General features: G+C 42.4%; 1 protein-coding gene and 1 pseudogene across 2 annotated transcripts; one reads left to right on the top strand and one right to left on the bottom strand.

The window, feature by feature from the left end:
* The first annotated feature begins 209 nt into the window (after positions 1-209).
* On the top strand, positions 210-13,060 carry LOC106577577 (la-related protein 7-like; annotated as a pseudogene). Its single transcript, XR_014381313.1, has 12 exons — positions 210-230; positions 7,951-8,034; positions 8,102-8,266; positions 8,362-8,468; positions 8,637-8,745; positions 8,799-8,967; positions 9,548-9,683; positions 9,911-10,050; positions 11,252-11,356; positions 11,453-11,620; positions 12,213-12,304; positions 12,483-13,060. The product of XR_014381313.1 is annotated as a la-related protein 7-like (transcript).
* LOC106577576 (stabilizer of axonemal microtubules 1) lies at positions 13,058-16,042 on the bottom strand. Its single transcript, XM_014155737.3, has 4 exons — positions 15,856-16,042; positions 15,005-15,187; positions 14,680-14,879; positions 13,058-14,456 (listed from the first exon to the last, which is right to left on the bottom strand). The coding sequence occupies exons 1-4, from the start codon at positions 15,903-15,905 to the stop codon at positions 13,417-13,419; spliced, it is 1,473 nt and encodes a 490-aa protein (XP_014011212.1). The 5' UTR covers positions 15,906-16,042; the 3' UTR covers positions 13,058-13,416.
* Between the last annotated feature and the right edge of the window lie 5,733 nt (positions 16,043-21,775).

Below are 21,775 nucleotides of genomic sequence, written 5' to 3' on the forward strand. Positions count from 1 at the left end.
GAGGTGAAAGTATGAGCATGTTTTGACTCACCAAGCTGCCATAGGATACAGTCTTTTCAGAATTTTTTTTCTCCACTAGGGAATCTTCCAGAAGACCACCAACACAATCCTTTCAAGCAAAAATGTTTACTTTGTGTGAGATTTCTCGAAGTGCATACATTGTTCCTTGCTCTCCTTCCTGGCATTCTCCGGAGTTGACAGTGACAGCCATGACCGCTCCTGTCAACGGTGTAAGGGGGGCCTCAATGTCTATATTCTCCATAGATGGATTAGTCTTGGCTTGAGACGCAGCCTTTTCAGTGACTCCAAACTGCCGCAGCTTGGCAGAGGTAACAGACACCATCATCTTCTTGGTGACCTGGATGCCATTTTGCCTGCTAGTTCACACAACACTGGGCTTAATTTACCTGAGCTGGAACAGGAGATGATCAATGAGATCTAAGAGTTAACCTGAATCACGACATCTCTTACCACAGATCTGGTCACTCCAAGTGAGCAAAAAGAGCAGGATTGGTCTCCCAGAACCTGAAGAATTGTGTCCTCTGTGATCCCAAAGAGGGCATTAACCTCTCTGGGATCATTCGGGACGTGAGCGTCCCACCTCGTCAACAGCCAGTGAAATTGCAGGGCGCAAAATTCAAACAACAGAAATCTCATAATTAAAATTCCTCAAACATAAGTATTATACACCATTTTAAAGATAAACTTCTTGTTAATCCAGCCACAGTGTCCAATTTCAAAAAGGCTTTACGGCGAAAGCACACCATGCGATTATGTTAGGTCAGCTTCTAGCCACAGAAAACCATACAGCCATTTTCCAAAGAAGGAGAGGTGTCACAAAAGTCAGAAATAGCGTTAAAATTAATCACTAACCTTTGATGATCTTCACCAGATGGCACTTCCAGGACTCCATGTTAGACAATAAATGTGTGTTTTGTTCGATAAAGTTCATCTTTATGTCCAAAAACCTCATTTGAAATTGCCGCGTTATGTTCAGAAATGCATTGTCTCAAACAAACATCCGGTGAAATTGCAGAGAGCCACATCAAATTACAGAAATACTCATCATAAACATTGATGAAAGATACAAGTGTTATACATAGGATTAAAGATAAACTTCTTGTTAATCCAGCCGCTGTGTTCGATTTCAAAAAGGCTTTACGGCGAAAGCACACCATGCGATTATGTTAGGTCAGCGCCTAGCCACAGAAAACCATACAGCCATTTTCCAACCAAGGAGAGGTGTCACAAAAGTCAGATATAGCGTTAAAATGAATCACTTACCTTTGATGATCTTCATCTGATGGTACTCCCAGGTCTCCATGTTAGACAATAAATGTTTGTTTTGTTCGATAAAGTTCATCTTTATGTCCAAATACCTCATTTTTGTTCACGCGTTTAGTCCAGTAATCCAAATGCACAAAGCCCGGGCACAAAGTCCAGACGAAAAGTCAAAAGAGTTCCATTAAAGTTAGTAGAAACATGTCAAACGATGTATATAATCAATCTTTAGGATGTTTTTATCATAAATCTTTAATAATAATATTCCAACCGGACAATTCCGTTGTCATTAGAAAGGAAAGAGAACGAGCGTCGCGCTCACGCGCGAGACTAAACTAATGTCTTTCAGCTTGACCACTTGTTGAAACAGCTCTTATTCGATTCCCTTTCACAATGCAAGCCTGAAACAACTTCTAAAGACGGTTGACATCTACTGGAAGCCTTAGGAAGTGCAATCTGACCCCACAGACACAGGATTTTGGATAGGCAATCACTTAAAAAACTACAAACCTCTGATTTCCCACTTCCTGGTTGGATTTGTCTCAGGTTTTTGCCTGCCATATGAGTTCTGTTATACTCACAGACATTATTTTAACAGTTTTGGAAACTTCAGAGTGTTTTCTATCCAGATCTACCAATTATATGCATATCCTAGCTTCTGGGCCTGAGTAGCAGGCAGTTTAGTTTGGGCACGCTTTTCATCCAAAATTCCGAATGCTGCCCCCTATCCTAGTGAAGTTAAGAGGGTCTGTCAGTCGAGCCTCTCCTCCATGTGCCCTCTGCAACAGATCTAAATTTAAATAAAAAAATGTTTTTATCAATCTTGACTGATGTTTACATATTGATGATCTTTACAAATTGTTGCTTTGAATGAACCAATAGTTAATTATCTAACCAATATGTAAAATGTAGTTCTATGAAGTGTTTATATGTGGTGTCTGCTTTGTTATTTTACAATAAAAATGGTAGTTTCTTAGCTTTGTATTCTAACAGTCAAATGCTGTGTAATATGTTAAAGTACAGTATACAGTGATAAGATCAGTTGGGTCAGGCACACAGTTGAGGTTGGTGAACATGTGGTAGATGAAGATACCTTCCAGAAGAAGAACGTGGAGTGGGTGCGCGGGAGTTGTAATAATGTATACTACTTCTGCTCTTCCTCAATTCTCTGTTGTAACTTTTCACGCATCAACTCCAGCCTCTGTTCAAATTCAGTGGATGAGGGTAGGGAGTCTTGACCACCCAGAGACTTTCCACTGCTAGGCCTTGTGGGTAGGTCTGTCATTTAAACGTCACCATGCGTGACTGCTTAAAGTCAGTGGCAGAGGGATATGGAGCCTTGACCTGTTGGCTGAACTGACTCTCCATTGCCAGGGATCTTGGGTAGACCTTCATTAAACCTCAACACACATTCCTGGATGCTTGCAATGTTGAAGCACTCTAGTCAGCGAGGGGGAGGAGCTAGCTTCCCTGGCAGCATTAAGCTGTAATATGTGTGCAAGGGCTGGCATGAGGATCTCTACCACTATGGGAAAACGTTTTCGCTATCTTCCAGCACATTTTGGCAAGGTGTACTTTGGGCGCCTGTTTCAATACAAAAAGCGCAGATGTATTTTGAGATGATGTGGTGTCAACAGGGGCGGAAATCCCGGGGGGGACTGGGAAAAATATGATTTGTCCCCCCAATATATCACTGAAACATAACTATGTAATTTAAATAATATTAATAATACGCAATGAAAGCAATTGTGCTGATTATAGACACTTAATAGCGCGTTTTTAAGTTTCAAAAGATTGTGACCCCCCCACCCTTTTCCTCACAATGGTTTGATCCACTGGCAAGGGAACAGAGGGGTCGTAGCCACTGTCTGAAAGGCACTCAATGAACGTAACTGACGTGAGGTTAATCCAGTCAATCGCGCACACACACTAGCTGAATATGCAGAGCTAGTGCGCAAATATTAACTATTAAGCTAGCTAGTACCTATTCCATTTATGTGGCCTCGTCAAAGATGGAATCTTTGCTATCGTCAATTTATTCCGAGATCAGCATGCAGATGATGTAAGTTAGTGCTTCAAAGTCCCTGTGATAAGGTTAGCGATAAACTGAAGTCCAAACTGAACAGAACTACACTCTCTTCTACCATTGTCTTAAATATATTTAATGGTCTCGTTGCAAAAGCTAAATTGTCGCAAGGGAACTTTTATTTATTTATTTTATTTAACCCGGGTAGCAAAGATTATAGCAAACACCACTGAAACTGAATTGGTGCTCGCTAGCTTTGCAAATTCAGCTATTGTTGGAAGCCAGCCAATATGAAACAAACTATTAAAATTACAAAAGGTTGCAGCATATGTTGTGTAAATGGTGAACTCATACAGCTGTCAACTCTTGTCATTTTAATCCGTTTCACATTTGCTAGCTACCTTTTAGATCGAAGCCCAAATAGAATGATAAAAGATAAGATGATAGAAGCCCATCTCCTACTGTAAATAACCTACACACTGTGTGTGTGTGTAGCCAGCCAGCCAGGTAGAAAAATGGCAGAAAAATAAAAGACGGACATCAGAGTATTTTTCAGTACACCAAAACGCAAAGTAAGAACCCTAGTAGCCTAATATCTCAAAGATTAGTTGATAAAATGTTCATAAGAAAGAAATGAAATTCTAATGGAAATGTTTCACAATGATGTCATTAGGCAGAGCAGGCAACAGATGGCACACAGACAGCAGAGTTGGGGACAGATATGCAGGGACAGACTGGCAGAGACAGGGAGTCTCAGGTAAGTTTGTTGAGTCTTTGCTTGGCAACATTATGAAAGGTTCTAAATTTTTTTGACTTGTAAAATAGGAACATAATTGGAAAATGCCATGGATACCCCCACTCTCAACTTAAACTGGTGACTGAACTAAGATTTGTTAAAGGCAATGGTATTGCTGTTGTGAGTAGTTGTGTAGTTTTGGGTACCGGTAGTTAGGAGTACGGCAAACACCTTATTTTTTTGGTTCCTCAATATACATTTACCATATTACAATGTAGGCTATGTGTTACAGCACTACTTTTGGTGTCCCCCTCAGGAATTGCTCTTGAGAAAAGTTCATGTAATTGTCCCCCCCAAAGTTGATATCAGATTTTCGCCCCTGGGTGTCAAGTGTCAATATGACAAACATGTTCAAATTTCTATCATATAATCTATCAAATGTTGACAGATAAACTTACAGGAGATCAAATGCCCTCTTGAATCACTTTCCACTGCCTGATAAAGACACAAGTAAACATGTTCAGTTGTTTTGTACTGGTTCAGAGAGGTTTGTTGTATACAGAATGTGTGCTATTGAAACACTGCATTCGGAAAGTATTCAGACCTCTTTACTTTTTCAAAATGTTATATTACAGCCTTATTCTAAAATAGTTTTTTTTCTCATCAATCTACACACAATACCCCATAATGACAAAGCAAAAACATTATTATTTATTTTTGCAAATGTATAAAAAAAAAACTGAAATATCACATTTACATAAGTATTCAGACCGTTTGCTCAGCAGATATTTTTTGATACCCTTCTCCAGATCTGTGCCTCGACACAATCCTGTCTCGGAGCTCTACAGACAATTCCTTCGACCTCATGGCTTGGTTTTTGCTCTGACATGTACTTTCACTGGACCTTATATAGACAGGTGTGTGCCTTTACAAATCATATCCAATCAATTGAATTTACCACAGGTGGACTCCAATCAAATTGTAGAAATATCTCAAGGATGATCAACGGAAACAGGATGCACCTGAGCTCAATTTCGAGTTTCATAGCAAAGGGCCTGAATACTTATTTAAATAAGGTAGGTGTGTGTTTTTTTGCACACATTTTAAAAAAACCCCGGTCATTATGGGGTATTGTGTGTAGATTGAGGGGAAAAAAATATTTCATCCAATTTAGAATAAGGCTGTAACTGAACAAAATGTGGAATAAGTGAAGGGGTCTGAATACTTTCCAAATGCACTGGACCTATCAGTGAGATTACTCATGAAATTGGTGAGGATAAAGAATCAGACGTCCTCTGCCATTCCTGAGGGGTGAAGTAGACTATTGAGAAGTTCCTCCTGTAAGAGTTGAATTACTGCTGCCCTGTTTTGGTATTTATCCAAAGAGAATGCCACAGAGGGACCTAAAGGACAACAATTATTATGAGTTTTTCCCTTTTTTTATAATGAATCTGCACAACAAAGGGCACACTAACTAAAAAGTACATGTACTGGGAAAAGTAATGTTTTAATATCGAAAAATCTCTAACCTGCTTCAGTGTCAAGTTCGGCTGAGGTCTTCTTGGCATTTGATTTCCATTTTGCCTTCAATAAAAAGATTTCAAATCCCACATTATTATGCTTAATGTGAAACTTCAAGTCAAAGCAGCCCATTTTTTAGCCAATACATAGACAGATAGATTAAAAACTAGCAAAGAGCCCAAATGACCAGAGGACCAATCTTACCGTTCTCTCTTCCTTCAGCTGAGCAACTGGCTCTTCTTCCTACCTTCTCCTCCATTCCTTTCTTCTGATGACTATCTTCCAAGTCCTGTTCATCAAAATGAAAGTAATACGTTTTTTAAATCTGTAGAGATTCTATAAACGTTTTGTTGAAACAACTGTAACACAAAGTGGCCAAATGTTCAATGTTCAGCCCCACCGTGCGGTGGACAGCGGCCGTCTCTTGTGCAACCCCATCTCTCATTATGATGGACGGTAGATAACCAAACTCGTCCTTATTACTGTAATACGTCATGCATGTTGTACATGTCATGCATAGAGATTAGAATGAGTATTCTAATTCCTAATTCTATTGAGGTGAGTGGGTGTGTGTGTGTGTGTGTGGGAGAGAGAGAGAGAGAGAGAGAGAGAGAGAGAGAGAGAGAGAGAGAGAGAGAGAGAGAGAGAGAGAGAGAGAGAGAGAGAGAGAGAGAGAGAGGGGGGGTGGTATCAATATTTTCATAGGGCAGAAGAAAGGCTTAGATTTATAATAAAAAAGTTTGCCCTAGGCAATCACAATGTAGGCCAAACGGATTCTTAATCCATAAAATGAGGCAGCTCTATCGTTTTCTTACACAACTATAATATATATAATTATATCCGTAAGAAAAATAAACAACATTTGCCTTTCATCTGCATAGGAGACAATCTAGTGAAAATACAGAGTACATTTCCTGAACAGGCTACAGTATTTGGTATTTACCATAGAGATAGATAGAGGACTGATCTTTCTATGTTTGAAATTATAGCCTCTGTGACAGCATGGGGAGCGCCATTGAGGCTACAACCCATATGAATCCCCACTCAGTTGACTACTTTGAATACTTTAAAATGGCGGAAGCATGGTGTAAGCCCCCAATGCCGCTAGCCATGCTAAAAGATCCTTTTGGTCCTTAGAGGCCTCTATCATTCTCTATGGTATTTCCCTCCTTTTTTGAATTCCCGCGGATGACACGTCATCAACAAGAGACAAAATAGGTTTGCAGAAAGCTTGGTTAGAAAATTAGAGTTTGTTTACCAACTAATTATTCGTCAAGAAAGGTTGTCATACACTGTTTCTCAGTGTATGAGGACCTCACAGAACATAAACGCGAGTAGCTCTAGTCTTAAGTCTGAAAGATACGTTAGCTAGCTAAATTATACATTTTTGCCGCAGATAATAAGGTAATGTCTACCGTTCAATTTGCTACCTGCTTCCTTCTGAAATATAGTTCAGGTGAGGGGTCCCCTTGCTATGGCTATCTCAGTGCCGGCTGGCTTTCTAGCTAGCTAACTAAATGCACTTTAGCTACATAACATTAACATTCGACTCCGTGTTCTTAATTAGCAGAGTTCAAAACACTAGTTAGCTTATGATGAATTAATACCAATAGCTACCTTCAGTGTAATTTTACACTTAAAAAAAAAAATATATATATATATATTATATATATATTTAACCTTTATTTTACTAGTCAAGTCAGCTAAGAATAAATTCTTATTTACAATGATGGCCTAACAAAATACCCCCTGCGAGGACGGGGGCTGGGATTAAACATATTTAAATATAGGACAAAACACACATCATGACAAGACAGACCTAAGGTAACAACATAGCAAGGCAGCAACACATGACAACACAACATGGTAGCAGCACAAACATTATTGGGCACTGACAACAGCAAGAAGGTAGTTTCAGTACAGTACTTTCTATTATTTAGGGCATTATTAATATCATTTACAACACGTACAGTGGCCATAGTGGTACTGTGTTTAGGTCTGAAGCCAGTTTGATTGCCAGAAAGAGTATTGTTAACAGTTAAAAAAGATTGTAGTTGCCTATTCACCAATGACTCTAGAATTTTAGCCCAACAGGAGAGCTTAGAGATGGGCCGATAATGATCCAATTCACTACCATCACCTCCCTTGAGGAGTGGTAAAACAAAAGCTGTTTTCCAAGCTTTAGGAATCTTTCCTACCACTAATGTTTGATTAAAGATATGCGTCACTGCACTAGCAATGATAGGTGCCGCACACTTGAGTAAATATGGATCCAGATTGTCAGCGCCTAATGATTTCTTAAAATCTATCAGTTGCATGCTGGTTGGAGTTTTGTATTGAATCCATAGACTTATGGTGTTCACTGTGGTATGTTTTGGTCCTTTAGGTCAACCTAGAGGGAACTAAAGTGCGGCGGCAGCGTCCAATAGGAAAGGATCCAAAAGATGTAGACAACCGAACAATCTATGTGGTTACATTCATGTTTGTCAATTCATGACGTGGTCCTTTGGCTATTATAAAATACAACTTCCCCCCAGGAACTTCTGCCCAAGAAAGTAACACACGACTGACTAGAGCAAGTGTTCACCAAATGTGGAAATGTGGTTTACGTCAGCGTGCCGAGATACAAAACCACAGGCCACTCCAAAGGGTTTGCCTTCGTTGAGTTTGCGACGGAAGAGGAAGCACAGAAAGCCATAGAGGTGAGATATCATAAAGATTCCTCTGTATTTCATTGATGTGTCTGTCCTATGTAGTAACAAACCGGTAGATAGCTAACCATGTTATCCTTGTCCAGATGCTAAACAACCCTCCAGAGGACACCCCCAGGAAGCCTGGCATCTTTCCCAAGAACAGGAAGCCTATCCTTGATCCATTTGATCCACTCCCTGAACACCACACAAGGTGGGTATTGGGAAGAATGTAGCATCACTAGTTAACTCTAGAGTGACTACACACAATAAGAACAAATGCGTATATTGGCCACTTTTGATTTAAGTGCCAACGCTTAAAGTGTCAAGTTAAAACCCTTTACCATCTGTTAATCTACTGTGTGTGTGTCTGTCTTTGCAGACGAGGAAGAGGAGGAGAAGAAGAAATCCAGGGGGAGCGCCAAAGAGGATGCCTCGTCACAGACGGAGACGACAGTGGGCGGGGGCAAACAGGAAATAGAATCCGAGTCTAAACCGTCTGACAGGAAGAGGAAACACACGGCCGAGGTTGCAGAGGGCGTAGCACCTGCGGAGGGCACAGGGAAGCCACCCGTCCAGAAAGCTAGAGAAGAAGAGACGGCGGTCCCAGACAGGGGAGAGCTCAGAGAGTGACGCACAGGGAGACATGCCATCCAAGCTGAGGAAGACGAGTGAGGGGAAGGAGGATGACAAGGTGGAGAGCGATGGGAAAGGTACTTCATTATATTGAACTCGCATCACATTGCTTGTAGGGCTGGGAATTACCAGGGACCTCACGACACGATATCATGATACTTTGGTGCCGATACAATATGTATTGCAATATCGCATGATTCTATATGTATTGTGATTCGATACAGAGAGCCATGAGAACGAGTTTTGATCAGTCATGGAAATAAAAGTGCTGAAAACAAATTGGCTCCCTATTTCAAAAGATGGAGAACCACCTATGAAGGAAAAATTGAGTTTTGGTGCAACTAGTGCAAAAATAATATTGCAATATTGTCAAAATGATACAATATATCATCAAATTATATCCCTATATGTAACTATCGACCCCCACCTCCCCACCATCACTAATTGCTTGTGAACGGATAAAATCACACAAAAGGGTTTGGCATACAAGAAAATCTGGGTACACGCCTCTCATTAACATGTCGATGCTCCTGGTTCAGAATAACATGTGGGCAGGTTTGACTAAATCCTGCCCTAAGGCTGGTCTCCTGGTCCGACACTATGGTGAGTTGGTCAGCAATGATGAATAAAGCCTAATAATAATCTTGTGTTCTTCAGACCTGCAAGTCAAGGGTGAGGAAGAGGAGGAGAAGATGGACGACTCCCTGCTGAAAGCCAAGAGGACCAGGAAGAAGAAGCACAAGGAGAGGGTGAAGATCAGGGAAGAGGTTATTCCTCTCCGGGTTCTCTCCAAGTAAGAACCATCATGCATCTTTATGACTACTATAGGTTACTCTTAGTCAATCAGACCAACAGCATTGATGTAATCTAAATAAATCCCTAAATAACTTAGTCTAAAGCATAGCATCTTTATTGAACAATCCAATACTCTAGTGACAAGATATCATTTAGAATCAAGCTCTTTCTTTTGTTCTCTCTCTCTCTCCTTTATCTATCTCTCCTTCTGGCTCTGGATGGAAGGAAAGACTGGCTGAAGCAGGAGTATATGACCCTGCAGAAGAGGAGCATGGGAGCTCTGAAGGCTTGCTTGACCAAGTTCCACCACAAGGGGGCAGGAGCCGGAGGGAAGATGGAGATCGACACCAGTCTGCAACAGACATGTAAGTGCCAAAACTGAACAGAAATATAAACGCAACATGTAAAGTGTTGGTCCTAACATACATGACGTTTCATGAGCGGAAATAAAAGATCCCAGAAATGTTCCATACGCACTAAAATCTTATTTATCTAAAATTAGTGCGTTAAGTGAGCATTTCTCCCAGACTTTTTCCATATGCACAAAAAGTTTATTTCTCAAAAATTGTGCACAAATGTGTTGACATCCCTGTTAGTGAGCAATTGTCCTTTGCCATGGTAGTGTGGGCAAGCGGTTTGCTAACGTCAATGTTGTGAACAGAGTGCCCCATGGTGGCGGTGGGGTTATGGTATGGGCAGGCATAAACTACGGACAATGAACACAATTGCATTTTATCAATGGCAATTTGAATGCACAGAGATACCGTGCCGAGATCCTGAGGCCCATTGTCGTGCCATTCATCTGCCACCATCACCTCATGTTTCAGCATGATAATACACGACCCCATGTCGCAAGGATCCGTACACAATTCCTGGAAGCTGAAAATGTCACAGTTCTTCCATGGCCTGCACACTCACCAGACATGTCACCCATTGAGCATATTTGGGATGCTCAGGATCGACTTGTACGACCGACCACATGCTCCAGTTTCCGCCAATATCCAGCAACTTCACACATCCATTGAAGAGGGGTGGGACAACATTCCACAGGCCACAATCAACAGCCTGATCAACTCTATGCGAAGGAGATGTCACGCTGCATGCGACAAATGGTGGTCACACCAGATACTGACTGGTTTTCTGATCCACGCCCCTACTTTTTTTGTTTTGGTATCTGTGACCAACAGATGCATATCTGTATTCCCAGTCATGTGAAATCCATAGATTAGGGTCTAATGAATTCATTTCAATTGACTGATTTCCTTATATGAACTGTAACTCAGTTAAATCTTTGGAATTGTTGCATGTTGCGTTATTGCCTAATATTTACCCACTACTTAGCTATCTGTCAGTAGTACAACTCCTGCATAATTAAACCTCTTAGTACTCTCATATAAACACCCCAAATATTGAACATATTGAGTCAAATGTTAGTTTGCTGTCCACATATTACATTACAATAAATGCTGAAAAACATTTGAAACCGGTTCCCTTACAATTGAGCATTTCCGAACACAATATTATGTCTTCACCATGTATTTTAGTGTTGTTTCTTTTTTTCCTAAGCTGAGGAGAGTAAGGCAGGTGAAAAGGAGACTTCCCTCAGGCCTCAGTTTGAGAGTGGCTGCATCATCAAGATCACACTCACCAAACCCTTCCCTGGCAGAAAAGTCATCAAGGTAGAGATGTGCTTTAACTCTCTTCTTTTACCACGTAAAACATATTACAGCCATGTATTCTTCTAACCAAAAGTTTGTGTTTGCCCATGTGTCAAAGATGCTCTCGCAGAGGTTACCCCAGTGGTGTATGTGGACACCATAGAGGGTGACGCTGAGGGTTACATCCGCTTCAAGAGTCCAGTCGAGGCCAAGGCCATCATTGACGCTCGCACCGGGCTGCAGAACAAACACAGCTGGCAGCTAGAGATCCTCTCTGGTATGCTGACTCTCCCATTACTTCTCTGTAGTTCATCAAGGGCCCTGTTCAAATCATCTTTAATTGCGTCCTTCCTTCTTCCCTATCTTGAGGTAATCACTGAGCTGACATGGCTAGTGACAGCAACACAGAGATCAGTGATTTCTTCAAAGATGGGAGGAGGGAGGGATGTATTTGGGAGAATTCAAACAGGGCCATAAACTATTTACTACATCTGAACAGAAGCAATGGAGATGTAAGATAATGGTCAATTAACAGTTGGGGGTCCTCTGTAGCTCAGTTGGTAGAGTATGGCACTTGCAATGGCAGGATAATGGGTTCGATTCCAGGGACCACCCACATGACTAAGTCGGTTTGGATAAAAGCGTCTGCTGAATGGCATATAATAATATTATATATTAACAGTTGTTTTTCAATTCCTCTTACAGCATTATCATTAGAGGATCAAGAAAGTATATTTATAAATGGATGTCTTTTACCGAAAGATGTTTGATTAATTTGGCTTCATTTGCTCATTAGGAGAAAAATGTGGCTGAATTATGTCACATCGAAATGAACAATTGATCAATTGTTCATACATTTTTACTTTTAGGCGACCATGAACAAAGGTACTGGCAGAAGATCCTGGTAGACCGCCAAGCTAAGCTGAACCGAACCAGGGACAAGAAAAGGGGCACAGAGAAGGTAAGATTCCCCTCCATTTTAATTTTCTACGGATTATTTTCAAGGATCTCTAGCAGCACCCAACCATTTTAATTTGAGGAAAAACATTTTGTTAATGAGCATGTTGTTCACTCATTATTGTATGCCTTAAATTGATTTTAACAGAACAATGTCTCCCTTTTATCTCTTTCTGCCCCAGCTCATTTCCAAAGCCGAGAAAATGATCATAGCCAGGGCCAAGGAGGCCACTAAACACATTCGCTTCATGGAGGACTGATCAAGACTGTCAAGTTCTACTGTGCGTCCTTTCTTTTTCTGAATCATTTTCTTCCTTAAGAGTTTGACTGTCGGCCATTTTGTCATTTCTACATAGGATGATGTTTTTGTGAAGCTTTTTTTTTTACTCTTCATGAGAATGGTACAAGCAGAGAGAAGCCATGGTTTTAAAAGGGATGTTGTAGTTTTAAACGGGATACATAATAACCTTCCACTGATGGGAAGGTTATCATGTATGGCGACTGTTTTACAAGCAGAAAGATGCTACATTATTTAAATTGGGAATAGGTTCTCTCACTAGTTTTTTGTGTTGCAGTGAGAGGTGCCAAAATTTCAGTTATGAATTGTGAATGTGTATATTCTGTAAATATGCTTTCAAAACGTGCCCAGAAAAGCTTTGCTCAAGAACGTTTTTTCGGTAACATGGCAACGATAACCTTTTCTTTTTGAAGAAATGTTACTATTTTCTAAATAATAAATATACATTTTGGTGCATAGTAATGGAATTGTGGCTTTTTTATTCAGCTCATGAACAAAAGCCTCATGGATTATATTGCTCATACGCATTAGGTGCATTACCATGCTAAATGGTGTCTGATCTTCGTGTCCACATTGTTAACATTAAATAGAAAACAGCTTAACAATTACATAATATTCAAAGTAAGAATTGTTATGAATTCTTTGTATATAAAAAAAAGCTCTAACAATCAGGATTATGCTTTTTTTATGTGAGTGACCATACAAAATACCTGAGGTGCTCGTGATGAATTCATCTAAAATGTCAATTAATATATTTGAATAGAAATATAAGAATCCCCTCTAGCTAGCTGTGTGTGTGCAGGTCTGTGATCGGGACTCTATGGCGCCCTCTTGGCTCGGCTGGGGACCCTGCAGCTCTTTCTGCTGTGGGAGTAAGAGGACTTGTCGGACGTTGCAGCGGCCAGCTGACTCAGCCCCGTTTCCTGTACCGAGATGGTTCGGTACAGCCTGTGTCCTCCAGCCCCCATGGAGCTGTACTGAAAGCCAGGAGGACAGCCATCCCGGGCTGGACAAGGTGGGATCTCCTTGGGTGTGTAGGTGGAGCGATAGATGGAGTCTACATCCATGGTCTGGGGGCTCAACAGCTTCTGGGTGGGTTTAAAGCTGGTGGCGCGCTGGGCCGTCTTGGGCGTGTATGCTGAGCGGAAGGTGGTGGTATTGGCGAAAGCTCCCTTGGGTTTCTCTAGCTCATCTGCGTAGACCATGGGGGGACGACGTACCACGTCCCAGGTCCGGTAGTCCTCCTTCATGGTGGACCTGGTCTGGAGGGGCTCTCTGGCCTCCTTTGTCCAGGCCTCGACCGGGGGACGGGCGGACTGGGGCCGCTGCTGGCTCTCGTGGTCGAGATAGTCAGCATGAGCTGTGGACAGACCGACCATAGTGCCCTCGGGTGGGCAGTACTCCTCAGCCTGGTGCCGGTGCTTGGGCTGCAGGGGCCAGGCCTTGTACTGGTCGCGGAACTCACTGGTCCCCTGGAATACAGCTGGGCTGCTCTCCCAGGCCACCTTGGCCCTAAAGGGCTTGGCGGGCTCAGCCTGCAGGCCCCGGTAGTCCTGCCTGTGGGTGGAGACCCCATTGAGGGGGGCGCTGGTAGGCCTGTAGACGGCCCTCTCTTTGGGCTGCCTGGGCTGGACCGGGTGGGGGACATACTGCGTCTGGTAGTTGGTGGCACTGTCAAAGGGCAGGGTCTCCCGGGCGTTGGCAGCCGGTTTGAAGCTCTCCCTGGCCTCGGCCGGGCCCTTGTGGCAGTAGTCGTCTTGGAAGGTGGTGGTCACCTCGAACTTGCTGTCGTTCAGCTTCAGGTTGTCACAGGTCCTGTAGGGTTGGACTTTCTGGTTGTGCCATGCTCGGAATTCCCCTGGAAACAGAGTGAGAGGACTACATTTTATGTCAATTCATTGTCATCTTTGATCATTAAAAACATTTACAAATTCTACGAGCGACCCAATGTTAACTCCAAGATGTATTCATTTGATTTGAACAATTATTGTTGATTTGATTACAACTGATTTATTCATCTTCCGTATACTGAGTAGCCTAAATCTTAAACTATTCTCCTACTAAAGACACAGATACTGTACCTGTGTATAAGGACTGAGCGACCATCTTTGCTGTGGGCGGATGATACTCCTCCGGCTTGGTCACGGTGTGCTTCTGAACAGGGTGTGATGGGTAGTCCCTGGCGTAGGTGCTGCTGTGTCTCATTCTCCCGTCAGGTGGCACATACACCTTGGTGACCTTTGGGGGCCTCTGGGTCACTTCATGGGCCACGTAGTCTGACCTGGAAGACATTACCCTCATGACTTGCAACGTGCAGACTGAATAAACTACGCAAACAATTCAACGGTGAATGTTGTCATTCACTCTTTTTCTACCAGAATATCGTATCTTCTTTGTGTGTCTCACTTGAAAGTGGTCATGTTGGATATCCTTCCCTCCAGTGGCTGATACTCATTATTCTGCTTCTTGGCTGCCCGGACAACAGTGGTGCAGTAGGCAGGGTACTTTTCCTGGTATTCCGAGACCATGCAGCCTGGGATCAGGACACAAGGTTCCTCTGGAAGGGATCCTTGTGAGCAGTGGTGATGCCTGCCAGAGGAAAGGGATTAAGTGTTGGGATTGGTTGGAATGGCGCAATAAAGTGTGTTGTTGAGAATCTGCTGTTGGTCAAAGTGGTATTCTGAACCACGGGAGGTTGGTGGCACCTTAATTGGGCTCGTGGTAATGGCTGGAGCAGAACGGTATCAAACACATGGTTTCAATGTGTTTGATGACCATGTGTTTGATACCATTCCATTCGCTCAGTTCTAGCCATTATAATGAGCCATCCTTCCCTCATCAGCCTCAGCGAATGTAGTTCTTATCAGAAGAATATTACAATTATATTGAGCTCCGATTAGTTTGTCTCTCTTCTCTCAGATAAACTATATTAAAAAAACATAATTTGGTGTCACACAGCATGCAAAATAATTCTACGGCAGTTAAACTTGTAAATGTAATTAGAAGATGAACGATAACACTAGCATGATGTACAATGATCATGTCCTTTCATTGGGTCAAAGTCAATATATTTGCATTATGTTGGTACGCGCGTATCCTACCCTGCCTTCAGGTAAAACTGTATTGCAACCCACTCCCCTTTCTCCCATCAAGGATTTTACAGCCATATCATCTCTCCATCATCAGAATATAACTCACACTCCATGCACGATCCGAGGTATTTAACGACCGCAAAGTTGAAACGTTAATGATTTTACCTCATTGGCAAAGGTGGGCATCTCCAAATTCCAGATATAGCTTGAAACATCACACTATGGAATAGGTCTGCGCGTCTTTACGCTGTGCGCTCGGGTGTTGTGTTCCAATCCAATGTACAAAACCCGTTTAAATTATTGACCAGAAGAACATGGGCTGTGTTGTGTAGTAGGCTACATGAAGTGCGTAGCGACCGAGAGAGCTTCTAAAAATAAATGCCCGTGGATTATTCACTCTCTCTACTCTCACTCTCTCAAGCCCTGTTTATACCTGATGCTTATATGGGTCCTTTATCCTGATCTTGTCGACATTCTGATTGTGCCTACATTTCCAGAAATGTGTCTACACACAATGTGTCTGTTATCCATCCACTATGTCTGCATTGTGACCAGATTTTCTGGTCCCTTCCTTTATGCAAATGATTTCACAGCTTTTCTTTTAGAATTATATTTATTGTAAGACACATATTTGATGTAATCAGTCAATGGTGCCACCTCTCAATGATTTTAGTGGGCGGAATAATTATGATTTATATTGTTTCTCCGTCAAGATCTGTCTACACTTGTAAGATATCCAGACAAAATGCGTGTCTGACTACCTCTGGGGGTGGGCGGGATGATCTGATGACAATCAGATCACAATGTGTCTTTTGATTGTCACACCTGTCTAAAAATGTGTGCACAATCAGAATGTGGGCACGATCAGGACAAAGGACGCAAATTAGAACTAGGTATAAACGGGGTTTTAGACACTCTCCCAGCTCTGGCTCGCTCGAAGGATGAGGACGCGACTATGCTATTGCTCTATGTAGAGAGTTATTTACAGGGCATTCGTTGGAGAAATGGATTACATAAATCCCAGCTACTTTAAGTAAACAAAATACTAACAATTAAATGAATGCTGAGCATACATATTGGTCATCCCATATCTACTCCAGTTACGAAATAGGAGTAGAAATTGGTGATAGACATCAATGAGAATAGTCTATGAGACATGTTGCAGCAGATTTTGAGTCAGTGTGACCTCGTAGGCTGTGTCGTAGTTGCAGCTCTCTCCATCTGTTACCTTTTATTTGCCCAAAAATCGATGTGTGAGTGCACCGTCGGTTGAGATATTGGTACTTACCCGCAGGTGCATATCTGGCACAAACATTGGATTTTCATGGTGTCTGTCTGTTGACTATACACTCCACTCTTGCTGTCAGATTAAACTTTGACCATCATTTTGTGGTTGAGAGAATAATCATTCCAAAATTGGAATTTAATATTCTAGAATGTGTTTTTTGTGTCATAATGAAGGCATTGTTCCACAGGTGTGATCATTCTTTGAATGTGACAAACTTTATGACATATACACTGCTCAAAAAAATAAAGGGAACACTTAAACAACACAATGTAACTCCAAGTCAATCACACTTCTGTGAAATCAAACTGTCCACTTAGGAAGCAACACTGATTGACAATAAATTTCACATGCTGTTGTGCAAATGGAATAGACAACAGGTGGAAATTATAGGCAATTTGCAAGACACCCCCAATAAAGGAGTGGTTCTGCAGGTGGGGACCACAGACCACTTCTCAGTTCCTATGCTTCCTGGCTGATGTTTTGGTCACTTTTGAATGCTAGCGGTGCTTTCACTCTAGTGGTAGCATGAGACGAAGTCTACAACCCACACAAGTGGCTCAGGTAGTGCAGCTCATCCAGGATGGCACATCAATGTGAGCTGTGGCAAGAAGGTTTGCTGTGTCTGTCAGCGTAGTGTCCAGAGCATGGAGGCACTACCAGGAGACAGGCCAGTACATCAGGATACGTGGAGGAGGCTGTAGGAGGGCAACAACCCAGCAGCAGGACCGCTACCTCCGCCTTTGTGCAAGGAGGAGCAGGAGAAGCACTGCCAGAGCCCTGCAAAATGACCTCCAGCAGGCCACAAATGTGCATGTGTCTGCTCAAACGGTCAGAAACAGACTCCATGAGGGTGGTATGAGGGCCCGACGTTCACAGGTGGGAGTTGTGCTTACAGCCCAACACCGTGCAGGACGTTTGGCATTTGCCAGAGAACACCAAGATTGGCAAATTCGCCACTGGCGCCCTGTGCTCTTCACAGATGAAAGCAGGTTCACACTGAGCACGTGACAGACGTGACAGAGTCTGGAGACGCCGTGGAGAACGTTCTGCTGCCTGCAACATCCTCCAGCATGATCGGTTTGGCGGTGGGTCAGTCATGGTGTGGGGTGGCATTTCTTTGGGGGGGCTGCACAGCCCTCCATGTGCTCGCCAGAGGTAGCCTGACTGCCATTAGGTACCGAGATGAGCTCCTCAGACCCCTTGTGAGACCATATGCTGGTGCGGTTGGCCCTGGGTTCCTCCTAATGCAAGACAATGCTAGACCTCATGTGGCTGGAGTGTGTCAGCAGTTCCTGCAAGAGGAAGGCATTGATGCTATGGACTGGCCCGCCCGTTCCCCAGACCTGAATCCAATTGAGCACATCTGGGACATCATGTCTCGCTCCATCCACCAACGCCACGTTGCACCACAGACTGTCCAGGAGTTGGCGGATGCTTTAGTCCAGGTCTGGGAGGAGATCCCTCAGGAGACCATCCGCCACCTCATCAGGAGCATGCCCAGGCGTTGTAGGGAGGTCATACAGGCACGTGGAGGCCACACACACTACTGAGCCTCATTTTGACTTGTTTTAAGGACATTACATCAAAGTTGGATCAGCCTGTAGTGTGGTTTTCCACTTTAATTTTGAGTGTGACTCCAAATCCAGACCTCCATGGGTTGATAAATTGGATTTCCATTGATTATTTTTGTGTGATTTTGTTGTCAGCACATTCAACTATGTAAAGAAAAAAGTATTTAATAAGATTATTTATTTCATTCAGATCTAGGATGTGGTGTTTAAGTGTTCCCTTTATTTTTTTGAGCAGTATATATATTTGGGGTGTTCTTATTCTTTTTGAATGGATTTGTCATACTGAACTCAACCTGTTATGCCATTAATACCGTCATTGTAAATAAGAATTTGTTCTTAACTGACTTGCCTAGTTAAATAAAGGTTAAATAAAAAAAATACACGGCTGGGCATATGGGCCCCAATCTGAAAAGGATATCCAATCTTAACTTGCAATGTATCAAAAAGTCCACATAGGGGCAGCAATACCCTGTATTTTACAGTATCACCACAGAATCAAAATCACACTACCTGCTTTGTGTCGAATTATTTAATAATCACGTTGATAGAGGGAGAGAAAGAGAGACAGAGAGAGAGACAGAGAGAAAGACCCAGTGGCAGGTATTCCTAGATGCCAAGGGAAGCATAGCTGCAGGAAGTAGTGCTGCAGCACCCCATGAAAAATCACAATTAAATGAAAATTGTTCAAAAAATATATAGTTTTTTCACAAAAGTAGTGCACTGTGCCTTTACTAGTATTACTGGACCGATATAGAGGTCTGTAGCATGGGCAAAACACATTTCTAGTATTTCCACTTTGGCAAAAAAGGTAGTTGTACACCTTTGGCAGAGATTACAGCCTTGAGTCTTCTTGGGTATGGCACTACAAGCTTGGCACACCTGAATTTGGGAGTTTCTCCCATTATTTTCTGCAGATAATCTCAAGCTCTGTCAGGTTGGATGGGGAGGTTCGCTGCACAGCTATTTTCAGGTCTCTCCAGAGATGTTCGATCATGTTCAAGTCCGGGCACTGTCTGGGCCAATCAAGGACATTCAGAGACTTGTCCTGATGCCTTTCCTGCGTTGTCTTCACAGTGTGCTTAGGTTCATTGTCCTGTTGGAAGATGAACCTTTACCCCAGTCTGAGGTCCTGATTGCTCTGGAGCAAGTTTTCATCAAGGATCTCTCTGTACTTTGCTCCATTCATCTTTCCCTCGATCCTGAATAGTCTCAGTCCCTGCCGCTAAAAATCATTCCCACAGCATGATGCTGCCACCACCATGCTTTACGGTAGGGATGGTGCCAGGTTTCCTCCAGACGTGACACTTGGTATTCAGGCCAAAGAGTTCAATCTTGGTTTCATCAGACCAGAGAATCTTGTTTCTCATAGTCTGAGAGTCCTTTAGGTGCCAATTGGCATACACCAAGCGCACTGTCATGTGCCTTTTACTGAGGAGTGGCTTTCGTCTGGCCACTCTACCATAAAGGCCTGATTGGTGGAGTGCTGCAGAGATGGTTGTCCTTCTGGAAGGTTCTCCCATCTCCACAGAGGAACTCTGGAGCTCTGTCAGTGACCATCAGGTTTTTGGTCACCTCCCTGACCAAGGCCCTTCTCCCCCAGATTGCTGTTTGGCCGGGCCGCCAGCTCCAGGAAGAGTCTTGGTGGTTCCAAACTTCTTTCGTTTAAGAATGATGGAGCCCACTGTGTTCTTGGGGGCCTTCAATGCTGCAGACATTTTTTGGTACCCTTCCCCTGATCTGTGCCTCGACACAATCCTGTCTCGGAGCTCTACAAGCAATTCCTTCAACCTCATGGCTTGGTTTTTGCTCTGACATGCACAGTCAATTGTGGGACCTTATATTGACAGGTGTGTGCCTTTACAAATCATATCCAATCAATTGAATTTACCACAGGTGGACTCCAATCAAGTTGTAGAAACATCTCAAGGATGATCAATGGAAACAGGATGCACCTGAGCTCAATTTCAAGTCTCATAGCAAAGGGTCTGAATACTTATGTAAATAAGGTATTTCTGTTTGACATTTTTTATAGATTTGCTAAAATTTCTAAAAACCTGTTTTTGCTTTGTCCTTATGGGGTATTGTGTGTCGATTGATGAGGAAAATTTTTTATTTAATCCATTTTAGAATAAGGCTGTAATATTACAAAATGTGAAAAAAGTCAAGGGGTCTGAATACTTTCCAAATGCACTGTATTATATCACAGTCACAAAGCATATGAACTAACAGATTATAGAGCAAACGCAATTATCACAACACATACTGTAGGTTGTAAACTGCATTTTTTTCTGGCTTCTCCAGTGATTTTACCCACGCACCACTACTGGAGAGACCTATAAACTATAAAGCTGTGGCATGACTCAGATGCGGTCAGAGAAGTCAAAAAAGGACAATGAACTTTGATCACACTCAACAGGCCATTGAAGATACTTTCACAACTAGCAACACTAAGTAAACATTTATATAAAGTTGGATTACAAAACCTACCACATCACGTACAAATATGTAATCTTGTCAGTTTCTCATGTCACATGCAAGACATAGCCTAAGGCAAACGGCAAAAACCAACAAGACAAAAACACAAAGCTACACATTTATTATGTGCTTCTAGACAACTGCAACTTGTAAAATATCCCTTATTGTCCATGCTACGTAGGCCTACTGATTCTGTACAGTTGACGGTGATATCACAAAGTGCATCAATAAAGTGACGACATTCATTGTTCTTGGTCCACAGGTTGTACTTTGCTTGACATCACATCAGGCCAGGCAAATAAAATTATATGATGGACCCTTCTGGATTGTAATACACTATGTGATTGGATTATAGTCCAGATCAAAACAGCAAAGTAATCACAAATGTCACTTAGTCATTGGAAGGGTCAATTCTAGCCTATTACAACTTAGAACTATTGAAGTAGCAAACTTTGCTTTTACCCACCTTTTTATTACCCTAGATCATTTTCCCCCCTTTTTCATTAGCATTTGCCCACCTATTTACCCACGGTGCTCAGGGTTAACGTACTTTACCACTACTTCCATACTTATAAATATAAAAGGCTAAGGAAAGGGGGTTCAGTTATGTAGAAACATCTATTGTAGTCCAATATCTCTTTAATCCAGACTTTTGAGCAAGGTCAAAAATGACGGCCAACTGGGGAATAGTTCATTGAGTAATACTGTATTCCAAAATCACATGGCATGATGATTCATAGTCTAAGTATGA

This window comes from Salmo salar, chromosome 18, assembly GCF_965601325.2.
Source record: "Salmo salar chromosome 18, fSalSal1, whole genome shotgun sequence".
Taxonomy (NCBI): Eukaryota; Metazoa; Chordata; class Actinopteri; order Salmoniformes; family Salmonidae; genus Salmo; species Salmo salar.

Bases quoted from the DNA above. Each gene is read 5' to 3' on its own strand.
- LOC106577576 (XM_014155737.3), bottom strand. From the start codon at position 15,905: ATGTTTCAAGCTATATCTGGAATTTGGAGATGCCCACCTTTGCCAATG. The intron at 15,188-15,855 runs GTAAAATCATTA...TTCCTCTGGCAG, and splicing joins TGCCCACCTTTGCCAATGAG to GCATCACCACTGCTCACAAG. The intron at 14,457-14,679 runs GTACAGTATCTG...CTCTGTTTCCAG, and splicing joins CGCTCAGTCCTTATACACAG to GGGAATTCCGAGCATGGCAC.